Source organism: Centroberyx gerrardi, chromosome 11 (genome assembly GCF_048128805.1).
Source record: "Centroberyx gerrardi isolate f3 chromosome 11, fCenGer3.hap1.cur.20231027, whole genome shotgun sequence".
NCBI lineage: Eukaryota > Metazoa > Chordata > Actinopteri > Beryciformes > Berycidae > Centroberyx > Centroberyx gerrardi.
In genome coordinates, this window is record NC_136007.1 from 10,955,952 (window position 1) to 10,971,776 (window position 15,825).

The window sequence follows — 15,825 nt, forward strand, 5'->3', positions numbered from 1 at the left end:
TCAGCAGAAGCACTGCCGGTCGCCCTTGGTGACCTCCTCGGAGGAGTGGACGGTGTTGGGGACGAAGCCGCTCTTGACGCCCTCCCAGCCCTCCTGGATCTTGATGTCACCACTCCGCACCAGCTCAAAGATGTCCCGAGTCAGATCCACAAACGCCTGGAGGAGAATCGGAAACAAAATCATGAAGGATCAGAAACCGTTTTAAAATGACTCAGAATCAGGATCATTTCAGTTTGAAGAAAGGCATTGATATGCTTCAAAGTGTCAATTGTCAAGGGTATTACATGTAGCATTTTTAAGCATCGACATATCATTGTCAAATTAATTGTGATACCTTGGTATAATTACTATAAACAAATGAGACCATCGTCGTAGCCTCTATCTCACGCCACTCGTATTTTTAGTGCTACCATTTCCCAAAATTGGTCCTCCTCCCCCTCCTTGGTGTTTATCCTCTTTTGAGGATAAACATGTTGAAAGTGATTTTTCCATCAGCCTTTCACTCGTTCCACCATCTGCCATTGCAAGAAACTGAGCAGCTCCCTCTTCCTGTTTTGTGCCATAAAGCAATCCAGCAGATTTCCTGTGAAATCTGACGCAGTGGCATGTAATTTATAAAATGCAGTGTAGAGGCTGTAGAGGCTGACAATCTTCTGGCATTTACAGTTTATTTACACTAATTATACTAATGGCTCAAAAATAACGTGGTAATAATTGTTGTTTAAAATGCTACATATAGCACCTTTAATCTATCATTACTGGTTGCTTTAATGAGGAATAACACTCAAACCACTGCATTGTCCTTCATTGTACAGGGAATCAAACCTCAAAGTTTGCACTCCACATATTATATTATATATTGAGTTGGTCACCAGAGGCCTTTCTCCACAGAAACCTGCTTGTGGAGACTGTTGAGGACGAAGCCGACCACACAACACAAGCACAGATGACACTTGTGTGCAGAGAGCATCTTGTTCTATATAGACTGTTTTAACAGAGGTTAGAGGGACACCTTCTCTACGTTGATGGCATCTCGTGCCGACGTCTCGACGTAGCACATCCCGTAGGCCGCTGCCAGCTTCTCCGCCTCCTGCTGGGTCACCTGACGCTGCGCCTCCAGGTCACACTTGTGACCGACCAATAGGAAGACGATGCTGTGTGGCTGGACGTGGCTCTGGGCCTCCTCCAGCCAATCGTGGACGTTCTGGAACGAGCGGCGGTTGGTGATGTCGAAGAGCAAGAGCCCGCCCACTGAATTGCGGTAGTAGGCTCTGGTGATAGACCTGCAGGATGGAGGGATGGATGGAAGTAGACACAAATAGAGACAGACAGATAGATTAGATCCTCAGTGAAGGAGGATGGTGCCGTGAGTAAGTGACATTTCAGCTACAAAGGCCAAAAATCCTGAAGATAGAGCTTTATTATTAGTACAGCATTTAGCCTTGTGATAGATTACCTCTTCATTAGATGTTTCGGTTGGGTCTCTTCTCTAATTAGCTAGCTTACTCATCTCTATTGTACAAATGTGACTTTAATTCTTTGGTCACAGATAGAGGTTGATAATGGTCATAGATTACTTAACGGCCCTTTAAAGTTCCCACAAAATTAACTCCCATTACTTTTACTTCCTGGAAAACAGAGTCTTTTGACTTTAATGGTGACCTCATGCTGCACCAGTAGGTGTAAATATAAATTCCAACTTATAAAACCATCACAGATTTTTGAGTCTTTTCTGATTTATGAGTCCCGCCCCTCCCATCAAATAAAACTGCCTTTCTCTCCCTGACTGATATTCCATTGGTTTAGACTTTTGAATGTTCCCAAATCAAGGAAGTAAAGATGCCATTTGGGGTCTTTAAAGAGAGACGGGCTGTTGGTGTGGCGTGCAGGAGATGGCCAACAGGATTGGGGTGGTACGTCCTGATGATGGATGGACGTGGGGTAAGAAGTGTTAAGGCAGTGAACCCTGGTGAGAGACGTGGAGGGAGGAAAGAATGATTTGTAAAAGGAAGGGAGACTTGTAAAAATAGATGTGGAAGAGCAGGAGAGAGCTGTCAGAGTTTTGATAGTTTAGATAGAAAGCCCTGGTGTTGGAGCTGGGTAGATGTGTGGATGGAAGGGAGGAGGGGGAGGGGTCAAGGGAGAAAGATAAAAGGAGCAAGAAATAGACAATAAAAGGAAGAAAGTTTGGTGTAAAGAGAAATAGAGATAAAGCTAGAGACTAGAGAGCATAGTGAATGGAGAGAAAGAGGCAAACGAGAGGAGAAAGATTGGTCTCGAGAGGAGAGGAGAGGAGAGGAGAGGGGAGGAGAGGAGAGGAGAGGAGAGAGGAGGAGAGGAGAGGAGAGGAAATGGACCTTGAGGGAGGAAGAGTGAGAAAGAGAGATGCAGCAGATGACGCTGGTGATGTCAAAGACAGAGAGGCAGAGCCATCGCCCACCAGGCTGGTGGATGAAGAGAGAGAGAGAGAGAGAGAGAGAGAGAGAGAGAATAACACACGATGACACCTTCAAACCAAGAAAGTATGAATCAAACATCCTCCCTTCACCTGAACCTCTCCTGTCCTGCCGTGTCCCAGATCTGGAGTTTGATCCTCTTGCCCGGCTCGATCTCCACCAGGCGGGAGAAGAAGTCCACTCCCACAGTGGGGTCTGACACCTGGGCGAAGCGGCCCTCTGTGAACCTCCGGATCAGACACGACTTGCCAACGGTGGAGTCTCCGATGACGATCAGACGGAACTGATACAGCCATATCGTCTCCATGTCACACCCGGTCTGTGGCAGGAGAAAATCACAGCCGCTGATCTCCAACTTGTCACATTTCTGACTCACTCACTCAGTCTTACCAGGAAATGAAACGGGACTGTTTTAGACCTTTTTATGCCCGTTTCTCTTGAAGAGATGACTGAATTTGAATGAATTCTGTTTAAAAGTTGAAGTTTGTTGTATTGAAAATGATTTTTGCTGATAATTGGAGCACATTGTGAGAAACTAAATGAAGGAAAAAAGAACATGTCAACTGTCAATAACATCAACAACAATCATGTGAAGCATAAATGTGGAAAAGAAAACATGAAAATCATGTAACTTCAAATGTGAAATTAACATTAAGCGTTTTCCACATGTGAAATACCAAAAAAACACGTGTCTAATGTGTTTTATCACATGTTAAAATGCACTTTTTTTTGTAGAGGAGAAAATTACAAAAAATAAAATAAAATAAAAAAATCAATGAATGGAACTACAGCATAGATTAAGCACATTTTAGCCTCAATGAACAATTAGAGGCAACAAAATGACAACCTTGTCTTTAGAAACAATTAAATTATCTCAAGGTTTTATACACGATTTTAACACGAATGTGCATTTAATCTGGATAACAGTGGATTAGAGCTGCTATCGCGAGGTGAGAATAATAGGCACAAATTATCTCAGTAATGTCCGTGTGATTTACAGTTGGATTATCTGATTTCAGGAGAGGGAGGGGGGTTGGGGCCACTCCTCTCCAACTCAATAAACATTGGCGTAGTCAGCCCCCATGTGGATAGTGGACTGGTTGTTGTACAGCAGTAAGACCCAACAAGGCCCGACAGCCTCTTTGAAGCGAACCAGAACCTACTTAGTGAAAAGATTACGGCGGAAACATTATGGCGGTTGATATAAGCGCGTCCTAATAGACTACAAGTGATTAGCACGATAAAATATCCCACAAACTTCACTATAAATGACGAGCAAATTGTTTGCATCCTTAGGCCTAGCCCGCACTTAATGCCAGCATGGATATTCTTTACGCTCATGATTAACAAGTAAAATAACAATTAATACAAAATCATTAATTGATGACCCACCTTGAAGTTGAAGCGCTCAGTGGCTGGAAAAAGCAAACCCCATTATCTCTTCTAAAATTATTTACCAGACAACAGTGGTTGTGTTGTTGCTTACAATCCGCCAATAATAGGCCTCATCTTAACCGTTACCGTCACTCTTTGATCTGGCTTTATGGACTAGGTAAGGCTGTTGGGCGTTTAGGACGAGAGACCATCCGAGCTTGACTCGCCGCTGGTTAATTTTAATATGAGTGTTGATATTTACGTGCGGATCCGCTGATGAAATGGCAGCGGCAGGACACAACAGCAGCATCACACATCTCCTGACTCGGCCGCCCTCATCAGTACCATTACCGTAACTACAGACACAGCAGCGCGACACAATTGTCTGTGCTGCCTTCAAATGCTGTCGGAAAAACCGTAGGCTAATGTCGATCAACCGATGAACTAGTATAGGCCTATGCTAAATGGTATATAGCCTATGGTAAATATGACTCAGATTTTCTATGATACCCGAGTTGCCGAGATGTGGGACAGCATGGAAACTGGTTTTTATTTTTCTATGTTATTGTTTGGCATTCTGTGTAAATAATTAGGTCTAGTATTTCATATGCTTTCCCCCCCCACTCTTTAACTTTTAGTAGTCACGCATGATTTAGTTTTGAATAAAGTATCAAAACATCAATTAGCCGACATGCCTGACTTTTTCACTCCAAAATGTTATATAGCCTAGACCTGTCAATTTTGGATTTTTTTTTGCCACCTAAAATTCATCAGACACTAATCTATCTTATATGCAAATGTCTTAAGATGACTCGATAGGCTACTAACCCATATTGTGCTTAACTTTCATACCAGCAGTCAATATGGGAGATAATATGAGGTGCCATTTTTTTTTATTTTTTTTTTAAATGGTGGCTATTTCATTTTGGAACTCAGAGGTCAGAGTTTACGAGGAGCACTTGAAGGCAGCATCATTCAATTACTACTCCATGGATTTGCTCACATGAGAGACAGTCGCGCGGCAGCGTCGGTAGCGGCGTGTGGGCGGACAAGAACCGAAGTAAACGAATCAAGACAGTGTTAATATGTGGGAGGACCGCACTGACTGCAGGCGCCGTGACCGCTTCTCTCGCAAATCTCATTGATTATGGCTTGGATTACCAATAATAACCATTGGATGGAAAGAATTACAGGCTAATAACTCCAGGTATTTTTCTATTTATGGGGATTTTTTTTTGCTAGAAATAGACTGGCAAACCCCAGGTGAGGACTGTAAAGTTTTTAAGAGACGTTATCTGTGAAAAGTGAGAAGACCCTAACGAAAGTCAATATTCTTATTGGGATTTATAGTGTCTGCCTACTCAATACTGACTTTATACTGACTTTTTCATACTTTATGGTACTTTATTATCCCTTAGGCCGTGGGATCACTACAATATTCCCACTGCAGTTTATGGTTTTGCTGTGATTTCTGGAGAGCATCCTTCTAAAAAGTTATTTTAGGTCTACTGTTCCCTAAGTGGAGGAGGTTTCTCCAGCTCCCGCCATGCAGCAGGAGCATTTGTTCAAAGTCCTGGTCATCGGGGACCTGGGAGTCGGTAAAACGTCCATCATCAAGCGCTACGTCCATCAGATCTTCTCCCAGCACTACCGCGCCACCATCGGGGTGGACTTCGCTCTGAAGGCGCTGCACTGGGACAACGGCACCGTAGTCCGGCTCCAGCTGTGGGATATAGCTGGTGTGTGGAAAAATAATAACCATACATACATCTTTTATTTAACAGACTTATCCCCGTGAAGTCATATGGGCTGCTGCTGTTGCCACTGTTAAAGTAAAACTGCAGTTCTCCATCAGTGTGCCTTGATTCAAATGTAGCCTATAGATGTAGAACTGGGGTAAGGCATTTTCTGTGTGTGTGTGTGTGTGTGTGTGTGTGTGTGTGTGTGTGTGTGTGTGTGTGTGTGTGTGTGTATTCTGGGATCACTGGAAACAAACAGCCATTGTTTGTCCAGTTAAGCCAAACTTCAGGAAAAGGCTGACCTAGTTGGCTAAAACGTTTTGAGAACAATTTAATAATTAGGAGTAATGTCTAAAAATCCATAAACATAAACTAGTAGCTTTGTTTGACAATGATGTGGCTCTCTATAGTGAGAGTCTCCGTCTGTTCCAGCGGGTCCCACCCTGTCATTTGGTGCCTCGTCGAGGAATGTGGATCTTGTGCTCAGCTAGTCCCATGCTCATAATAATCAGTCACATGAGGATGGCTACTGTAGAATCCCTCTACACACACACACACACACACACACACACACACACACCCCTATGTGTCAACAATAAACCCAGCTGTTCGCTTAAATTTAAGTTTAAATTGATTTAAAGTGTATGTGCTGTTACATAATGACATGTGTGTCTGATGGCCCATTTCTCCGTCCCTCTGTCCCAGGACAGGAGCGGTACGGGAACATGACTCGTGTGTATTACCGGGAGGCAGTGGGAGCGCTGGTGGTGTTTGACGTGACGAGGGCGTCCACCTTCGACGCCGTGCTGAAGTGGAAGGACGACCTGGACGCCAAGGTCAGGCGGTGGCTCTGGAGTCGAGTTCCCTGTCAGTGTTTTGTTTCTCTAGCTGCTGGCCTGGGTCGAGTCCCAACTTCAGCCCATTTCTGGTCAATATGTCTAAAACAGATGGGTAAACTGAGCAGTGTGTCACGTACGCGCAACATCACGTGTCTGAACGACCCTTTCAACCTCTGACACATCTCCCCATGTGTCTCTCCCCCTGTGTTTCATGTCACTCTCCTAAATAGCATGTTTTCATACGACGTTTGTATGATATCCACACATTTGAGCTGTACTGTTTACTTACGCATGGCCAGTCACTTAAACAACTTAGGTTAAGGTTACAGTTAAGGTTAGGATTTGGTTTAGGCAGCTAAAGGTGGCTAATGGTTAAGGTTAGGGTTAGGTTTTGGTCATGGTTAAATAAGTAAAACTTACACTGAAAATAACTCAAAACAGAAAAAAAAATGTCAGGAATTGTCGGGGTTGACAGCAAGTGTTCACATCTATCCACCACACTATTTCAATGTCAAACTACAGCCTGTTTCAGTCATGTGAGCTCTGCCTCTTGTTTTACTCAATTTGTAGAATATCATACAAAATTCAGGCTGCATTACTTTTCATTACTATAAGTACAAATTTGATAAGAGAACAGGCTCAAAAATGATCTTAAAACTGCACTAGACAACTTTGCATGCTGGCGGCTCCTAATGGCAGCATGAGGTAAAAATTTGCACTTCAATACCCAGAAATCCTGTAATGTGACGTCAGTAAACTTCAAACGGCACGCTCATGTTTATCTACTGGGCCGGTCTGTGATGCTTTATGGAGACAAGAGAGGCAAAAGATCGATCGAAAGAACGTTAATGAGTCCAGCTTTTTTTTTTCTGTTTGTAGTTTGCTCTCAAGTTTCGATTCGTCACGTCCTGTGGACAGATAAGTCCACAGAGATTAATATGGGCAAATAGGGCAAATCTATAGGTTCTCTTGCCTATTGTGGCTTTAAATAATCTAAAAAAGTATGTTATGTGACATTACTGTCAGTGGGAGCATGATGAGAAAAAAATGTTTGTGACACAAATCTTGAATAGTACAACACACACAACCTGAGCTTGTATCTTTTGTAACTCCCTGCTCTCTCTCCTCAGGTGACCCTGAACCATGGGAAGCCAGTTCCAGCTGTACTGCTGGCCAACAAGGCAGACCAAGTGTCCATCCAGCAGCCCAAACTAGACTCCTTCTGCAAGGAGAACGGCTTTGTTGGCTGGTTCGAGACCTCAGCCAAGGTACGAGAGGGGAGAGACGGGATATTGACTTTGGAGACGAGCAGGCGATATACTGCAGTTTCTTGAAAGAGACGAATCAAAGGGAATGATATATAGAGAAAGAGCTAGCAACATTAGATAACATTTTTAGTGGTAATTCTCTATACCAGTTATTCCTAAACTTTGGGTCAGGATAAAAAACAAAATTGGGTCAGAGGCCTTTTAAGGATGGGTCCCCAACTGAAAAGAGTGTATGTTGTAAAGGAGCTTGATTCCCCCTGAAAAGAACCTCTGTCCTTTACATAATTCACACATTCAGGTTAACTACATATTTGATGGGCTAATACAATGGAAATAACAATACACTGGCAACCCACTGCAAAGGATTGTGAAAATTGCTGTATGGCGTTTCAATGCAGACACTACTTATCAATGCATAAGAGGTTGGGATACACGGCTTGCTCTGGTGTCAAGAGACGACCAGTGGAATGTCTGCAGTCTGCTGTGAAATAGCGTTGTGTTTTTTCCTCTCGTTCACAGCCTCGCCGACTGTCTAATGAGTTACTCACCAGGGTGCAAGTAGTAGTGCAGAGATAGTAGTTAGTGAACAAATAGGCTGACTCACTCACACAGGTCAAATTGACTAAGATGAGAGGAATTACTGAGTCTCTTTGAACAGGATGTGACATCCTGAATTTTTCATCATTTTGGTATGCAGCACCAAAGTGAAAAGGGAAATAGTCAATAACCCTCATTTTAGGTTGAAAAAAATGACATCCTTTATGTTGCTGGTCAAATTGACCAGCAAGGTATATTTGCTCAAAACAAAAATGCTCAAACAATCAGGTAAAACCAGAAAGAACTTTATTTTTTCTTGTCTGATCAGACTCATTCTCACTTATAATACAGGCAAATTTACCAAAATATATTTTGTCCATAAAAGTCTTGTTAACTTGAATGTGAGCTATATGTACAAATACATTTTGAGCCAGTTTTGTATGTTGAAACATAACTATAAACATATTATGTATGAAATGTAAATGTACCACTGAGATATTTTATGTTGAATAGCCATTTAAAATAGCCTAAATGGTTATAGACATCTATAGGCTACATAGGGTTTAAAGGAGAAAGTTTAGCAAACTCAAAACATTAATTTAGCAAATATTTATCAAAAAATCTAATCTAAAACACATAGCATGTCTGAGGGCTCCTGTCAGTCAAGGGGAACTTGGAATCTCACTGACACCATAGAGTGTGACGTCACAATCAGGTCAGTGGAAGCAGAAAGTCGGCCCACAGAGGCATATTCTTGTTGTTAGCGCAATGGAAGCGACAACCAAGAGACAAAGACAAAGAAATAAGAAGATAGAGGACAGTGCGGTCCAGCAGAAGATGGAGATGGAGGATGCCCATGTGAGCCCCGCTCATAGGGCAGCAGGGGGCAGAGCCTACCTGGAACCCCCTGTGGAGAGGCAGCTCCGCGAGGAGAAGACCAAGGGGGAGAAATGGAGTGATCAGATCCGTCAGATGGAGATGGAGGCAGAAGCCAAAGTCATGCAGGCTTTCTACCAGCAGACCCAGTGTGGCCAGGCAGCAGAGGGAAGGATTCAGATGGAGATGGAGGCAGAAGCCAAAGTCATGCAGGCTTTCTACCAGCAGACCCGGACTGCCCAGGCTGCAGAGAATGGCATTCAAAAACCCAATGCAGAGCTGCAGAGGGCCCAGAAGAAGATTCAGGAGCAGGCCATCCAGATCAGTGCCTATGAGCGGGAGAAGATGGTCGTTTTCCAGCACACACAGGCTGCAGAGAAAACAATTGCAGAGCTTCAGCTGCAACTGGAGAGAGCCCACAGTGCTGTCGAGGAGCAAGCTGCCAAGTTCAAGGCCTTGGAGGTGAAAAACGAGGCTCTTGACCACGAACTGGACGAGCTAAAGGAAACGCTCCAGAGGGAGAAGCAGCTGAACACCCAGGCTGCTGACAAAAGTGAAGCGGCCATCCTGAGCCTGCAGCTGCAGCTCTTGGACACGGACATTGTGCAGAAGGAGGCTCTGTCTAAAGCTGAGGAGTTGAACGAAACTCTGCTGAAGGAGAGAAAGGAGAAAGAGGAGGTCCAGAAGGCGCTGGAGGAGTGCCTGGCCTCCAAGCTGGCTCAGCAGAACCAGGCTGAGCAGCAGCTGGAGAGCCGCCTCCTTCAGTGGGACGAGGAGAGTCCCGGTCTCCTCAAGGCCAAAACTGAGATCCAGCAGGCCTCGGAGGAGAAAGAGCAAGAGTGGGCAAAGACACAGAGCAGCATGGCGGCCAGGATTGCTGACCTTGAGAGGGACATCAGTGCAGTTTTGGAGAAAAAGGCCAAGAAGAAGCACAGCTGGCGGCAAAAACTCACTAATGCCTTCACCCAGACCAACAAAGAGAAGAAGAAGGAGGAGGAAAAGATGGAGTCCACCACTAACAAGGGCTCCTCCAAATTCCTAAGATTCTTCAAGCGAAGAGCCTGAGCACATCAACACCTGTGCTCACTCTCATACACACACCCAACCCCCCAACATCCATTTCCAAATTCCTCCAAACCCTTTCCCTCCTATTTTTCTTGAATAAATGATGTCAGCAATGATATCTACAAAAATGTACTGCCTGTATAGTTGTATTTCTGTAGAGAATTGTAAGTTCCACTACAGTCAACAGTGTATGCGTAACTTAACTATCAATTGTGGTTTTGCCATTTAAATACTGCTAAAAATAGGACCTTCTCTTCTCTCTCTCCTAAACAATCAAACTCAGAAATGGAAGTGGAGCTACTGTGTTACTCTACCTGGAGTCACATCATGACCTTGGAATTTTAAGGTTATTTTAGTCAAAAATAATTTACTCATAATGAAGCTCTAAAAGTAGTCTTAACTTTTCAGTACAGTAAATTTGACTAAACTCCTGCACTGACCTAAATTCAGTCTAAACATTAATAACTATGTGTCACTCATGGTATCAGAGATTTGGTAATTCAAAAACCCAGTCTTGATTTAGACTTTATTTTACTTAAAACTCCATCTGACAAAGTAACCAATGGTCAGTTGTTTTTGTTCAGACCAATTCTGTCCAGTTTGGTGTGAGACAGGATCACCTCTGGGCCAATCAAGTCTCTCTCTCTATGGCAAGCAGTTCATGTATGAGAGGTTTGGTTTGTGTGTATTTGTGTGTCTATGAATGCAAAACTTTAAACGTAGTCAAAACTTTGATCTGCATTCTGTTTCTACACCTAAATGGTGTACAGACTTTATCAACATGAACTCAGAAGCATTCAAAATATAAATAAAATCAATAACAATAAAATGCATCAAAGACACATGTTTATATTGGGTGTGTGCAATTACCTCAGCACACAAACGCCTCCAGGTCAAAATGACCCATAGCATCATCTTTGTCTACAAAATCTGCACAGATATTTCACAACACATCATTGTGTCCAAATTTTACATATGTCAATGACCCTAAAGGAGGAAAAGTCATTGAATTTCATGGAGTAAAAGAGAGGTTAAATATGTTTTTGTTCTCAAACTCAAAAGCTGAAATGGGTCAAAGTGACCTGCAACCTAACAGGAGGGTTAAGGATAATACCAATGTTTTTGACATGGAGTCCTGTGCCATTCTGGCTTTGATGAAAGCTGCACTAGGCAGTTTTGTATGTTGGCGGCTCGTAAAGGCAGCGAGTAACTTTCTGAAAACATTTCATTTCAATGCCCAGAAATCATGTAACACAGCTGCACACAGCACACAACAATATGGTGAATCTACAGCATCTCAATTAGTGGGATTGGGATGTTCATCTCTATTGCAGCTCCACTTTGTGATTTAGGCTGATAAGACAGAAGTATTTTAAATAAAAGTCTTGCCTAGTGCAGCTTTAATATCTCTGACCACCATCATCCTGCTAGACGCCATCATACAATGTGCATTGTGAATGGTAAACCTTGTAATACACAAGAAAAAATAAGAATAGTACATATTATTGTGTACATTTGCCTTCAAGCCATACAATGTGCTACGGCTTTAGAAAGTACATGATTTCTCTACATGTATTGCTTTGTTTTGGTTCCTCAGGAGAACACAAACATCGAGGAGGCAGCTCGATGCTTGGTGCAACACATCCTGGCCAACGAGGAGAGCACAGTGACGGACGGGGACCCCGGCTCCCTGGTCCTATCAGCATACAACAACAACAAGAAGAACCACCTCAGCTGCAAGTCATGTGCCAAGTCCTGACTCCCGACCAGTCACAGTAACCAGGAGGTGAACAGTTAGGTTTGGCTCAGCGATTAGTGAAGAAGATGTAAAACAGGTTAGCTTCACCCCAAACCATCATAGACTGCGCTCACACTGCTTCATTCAGAACTGTTGCTCATATCTGACTTTTCTGGATGACTGTTCATGTCTGTTCTAGGATGTAACCCATGTCTGAATAACAATGAGTAACAATAACAAAAGGCATCACTTTCTTTTTCTTTCCTACACTTCTGCTTGTATTGAACACGTTTCGGTTACAGTGCCTTCAAGTTTTGACTGATTTGCCTTGTCTCCTTAAATACAGAATTGAAAAAAATGCGACTGTGCAGTTTTTTACTGTTCACACTGCTTAGAAAACATCCGATCTGCGTCTGATGTGAGAAAAAAAAATCTGAATTGGGACATTTTCAGCTGCCATAGAGATAGGCATCCTTCTTCGCCCTATTAAAGCTTTTCCCGGGCCTTCCTCATGCCCTTTTGCTATGAAGGTCATGGAAGGTAAAAAATAATGCTTTTAGAGAATTTGAACACAGCTGATGTGTTTCGCACATGTTCTTGAAAAAGTCTATAGAGTCCCCCATCTTTGATGCACACTGCACTGTGAGTGCACCTAAATGAATATGCCTATATTGCATTAGAGTTCAGCTGGGTCCGAAGATATTCACTGTACCAGACCCCTTTGTATATTCTTCTGAGAACTCCAACTGGCGGTAAGAAGAACTACCACTGTGAATGTTATATCAGAAGTATTTGTTTTTGTGTTAAAGGGTGGGTAAACTCAATTTGACAAATGAAAAGGTGCGGCAGCAGGTTGGCCTAGTGGTTAGAGAGACCTTCAATGTCTTTGTCCTTCAGCAAGACATTGAATCCTTATCAGATCCTGGCGCTGTTCTTCAGCTGACCTTGTGCTCTGAGGGGGTGGGGGGTGGGGGGGGCAAAAAGAGAATCATGAAGAGAATTTCCCTCTGGCAATCGATAATGTCTCACATAATTACTAGTAGCAGTAGTAGTAGTAGTGGTAGTATCAGTAACAAATATGTCACCTTGTTTTGACCTGTAATTGCAGTTTAATTTGGAAACTGTTGCGGTGTAGCAGTGAGACGCATCATTTCCCCAAGTTTAATCAAAATCTCATCAGTGGTGTCTGTGATTTTGCACATGATGGACAAACATGAACAACTCTGAACAGCTGCTACAGGGCAGGGAAGCCTGAAACAGCGCCCCCTGGAGGAAGTAGAGGTTCAATGTTTTGCTCAATAGCACTCAAGCAAGGATGGACATTTGTCATCATAGGGGACTGAACCTGAACCTGAACCTGAACCTGAACCTGAACCTGATCCATGCAGTTACATACAAGATGGTATCTCTAACCACCGAGTCACCACACTTGAACTGGGTTACAGACTCATTCAGACTCATGGAGCTGGTTTGAGTGCAGATCAGAGGCATCATGTCAGCTGCATCCATCACTGGGTTTAAACCTGTGAAGGTGAATGAGCAGGTCACAAAAACTGTTTTCACATCCTACAGAGAAAAACACTAAAGAATCACTGGCAGTCAGAAATAAACATAAATGCTGCATCGATAATGTGGGAGAAGCAGATTTGTCGATTAAATGGACTATTCAAGTAGTTAATAAAATCCTTGCTTATATGTTGTACACACTCTGACTTGCCAAGACAGTATTGCCTCCTCCTATATCTTTTCCTTCTATCTGTAAGCATAAGATTGCTTCCTTTATAGTAAGATTGTGATATTTTCTGTAACAGTTGAGGAATAATTTGTACTTTGAAAATATATGTAGGGTTTCACTCCAAAATATCCACATGATGTTAAAAGACACAGATGAACACATTAGCAGACTGGATAGCAAAATGGATATTTCATTTCGGAATGAAACCTGCAGTAGCAAACTACCTGACTCATTCAGCGTTCTCAAACTGTTGGATCCATCATCAGTATGAAGCATTTTCCTAAACCCTAAAATCAATTTGTCACCAGTGGAAAGGCCTAAGTGGAAGCAGAACCTGAACGATGTGTGGTGTTTCTCTGCACAACGCTGCCTTTGGTGATTCTGCCTCAAGTCTTGTTTGAAATTCCATGTTTTCAAATTAGGCATCTGTTTTATTTTACTTCATACTCTTTGATGTATAATAGCCCGGCCTTGTAATGCAACGTTTGTAATTACATTCTGTACAGACTGTATGCAAAACTGCAATAAAAATAGCTTTTTTGTTTTTTTTAACATAAAATCCCATTTTTCAATGGTGCATCCACAAACTGCACAGTATATTTGCAACATACAGGGTCTTTGCAAGGCTCAAAGGGCATGTCATCTCCTTTCATCCCACATCATCTTCTCATTTCACCCTCAGGTTTTGAAGTGACCCTTGACCTTGATTTGGTGTACAAGGAAATATCAGGCGACATTCATCCTGTAAGATATACTATCTTAACTATCTTAACTGTAAACTATCAAAAAAAAAAATCCAATGAAGAATACTTCACAAATATCACAATAAAATGTGAACAGCACTAAGTCCCTATATAGGAACATTATAGGAATATTATTGTGCTATAAAAACACCATAAACTATGATATAAAAGTACCACAGTCCCACTAAAAGTCCCTATAGGAATATTATAGGAATAGTAGTATTGTGATACCATAAAAAAAACACTATAAAGCACTATAAACCTATAGTACCACAGCCACACTATTATTATAATATTGCAGTGATTCTATACAAAAACGGTAAATTCACTATAAAAGCACTATTGAGACACTAGAAATCCCTAAAGCTATATTATAGGAATATTATAGTGATTTATATTGGGCTGTATTATGAAGCGGAGCCAAAACAAAACATGCCACTGGCCTTGAACGCATTGACGGGCACTGTACCCGGGGATTTTCCTCCCTATGTGTCTACATTTCATTGGACAGCGGGCAATTAAGGAGAGTTTGAACATCAAACTGCCTCCATCCACCGAGGTGATGAAACAGCTGATGCCTTGCCTTGAAACCCGCGGCAGCCTTCTGCTTTAAGATGCCCTCCCCGGACCCGAGCGATGGCCCAATCGCCCTCCTTTCTTAGTCACCTGATTCATGTACTGCCATTTTACACACAAGTTTGAGTGACAAAAATCGGAATTGGCCTATCGGCAACCCTAACATAGAAATACACCGTTTTATAAGAAGATTAAAAGACGTGGGGGATAAAATCAAATAGAGGCAGGCTCCTATGTGGATCAGCGGGGCGTTTGCAGTCGGATCTCTGCATCGATTCAGGGGGGGAACTGGGTGAAGAAGAAGAAGAAGAAGAAGAAGAAGAAGGAGGTGGAAAAATAAGAGGACAATGCTCTTTTATATCGTCTTTGAAAACTAGTCTTCTGTCATGGTGAATGTCGCATAGAGGTAATAATAATCACCGGTAGCGTGTCGGTAATTGTCGTCGTTTCGGATTCCGTCCTCGTAGCAGCAGCAGCAGCGCATCCCTCGGCGCTCCGGCCGGCATCTCACCCTTGGCAGGCTATTTCAGGGATACATTACATTACAGCCTACTGTACATTGTCTTATTATTATACTGAGCTGCTTCTGGTGCGCGGGCCGCTTTGACAGACATATATAGATTTTTTTTCTTCTTCTTTATTTTTTTTTTATCGCCATTTCTTGTGCGGGGTCATCCTGATTCAGACCTTCGACTGAATATTAAATGGTTCCCTGGATGTGACCGTCTTATGTTTTATTTGGCCGCCGTATGAATCCTCTCATCGGATCCACGTCGGTGTACGCTCTCCTCTTCAGACGGGCGATTCGTGCAGAGGGCACCCTCCCTGTCGCTAAAGACATTTTGATCATCCCCGGTTTCCCCCCCTCGACCATTCCGC

At 42.8% G+C, this 15,825-nt stretch overlaps 2 protein-coding genes across 2 annotated transcripts; one reads left to right on the top strand and one right to left on the bottom strand.

The window, feature by feature from the left end:
* On the bottom strand, positions 1 to 2,763 carry LOC139923367 (ras-related protein Rab-39B-like). The gene is made up of 3 exons (XM_071914107.2): positions 2,549 to 2,763; positions 1,013 to 1,283; positions 1 to 156 (listed from the first exon to the last, which is right to left on the bottom strand). Exons 1-3 carry the CDS (start codon positions 2,761 to 2,763, stop codon positions 1 to 3), a joined length of 642 nt encoding a protein of 213 aa, XP_071770208.1.
* A 2,613-nt stretch (positions 2,764 to 5,376) lies between these two features.
* On the top strand, positions 5,377 to 11,913 carry rab38c (RAB38c, member of RAS oncogene family). The gene is made up of 4 exons (XM_071906197.2): positions 5,377 to 5,569; positions 6,275 to 6,405; positions 7,539 to 7,676; positions 11,752 to 11,913. Exons 1-4 carry the CDS (start codon positions 5,377 to 5,379, stop codon positions 11,911 to 11,913), a joined length of 624 nt encoding a protein of 207 aa, XP_071762298.2.
* The last annotated feature ends 3,912 nt before the right edge of the window (positions 11,914 to 15,825 follow it).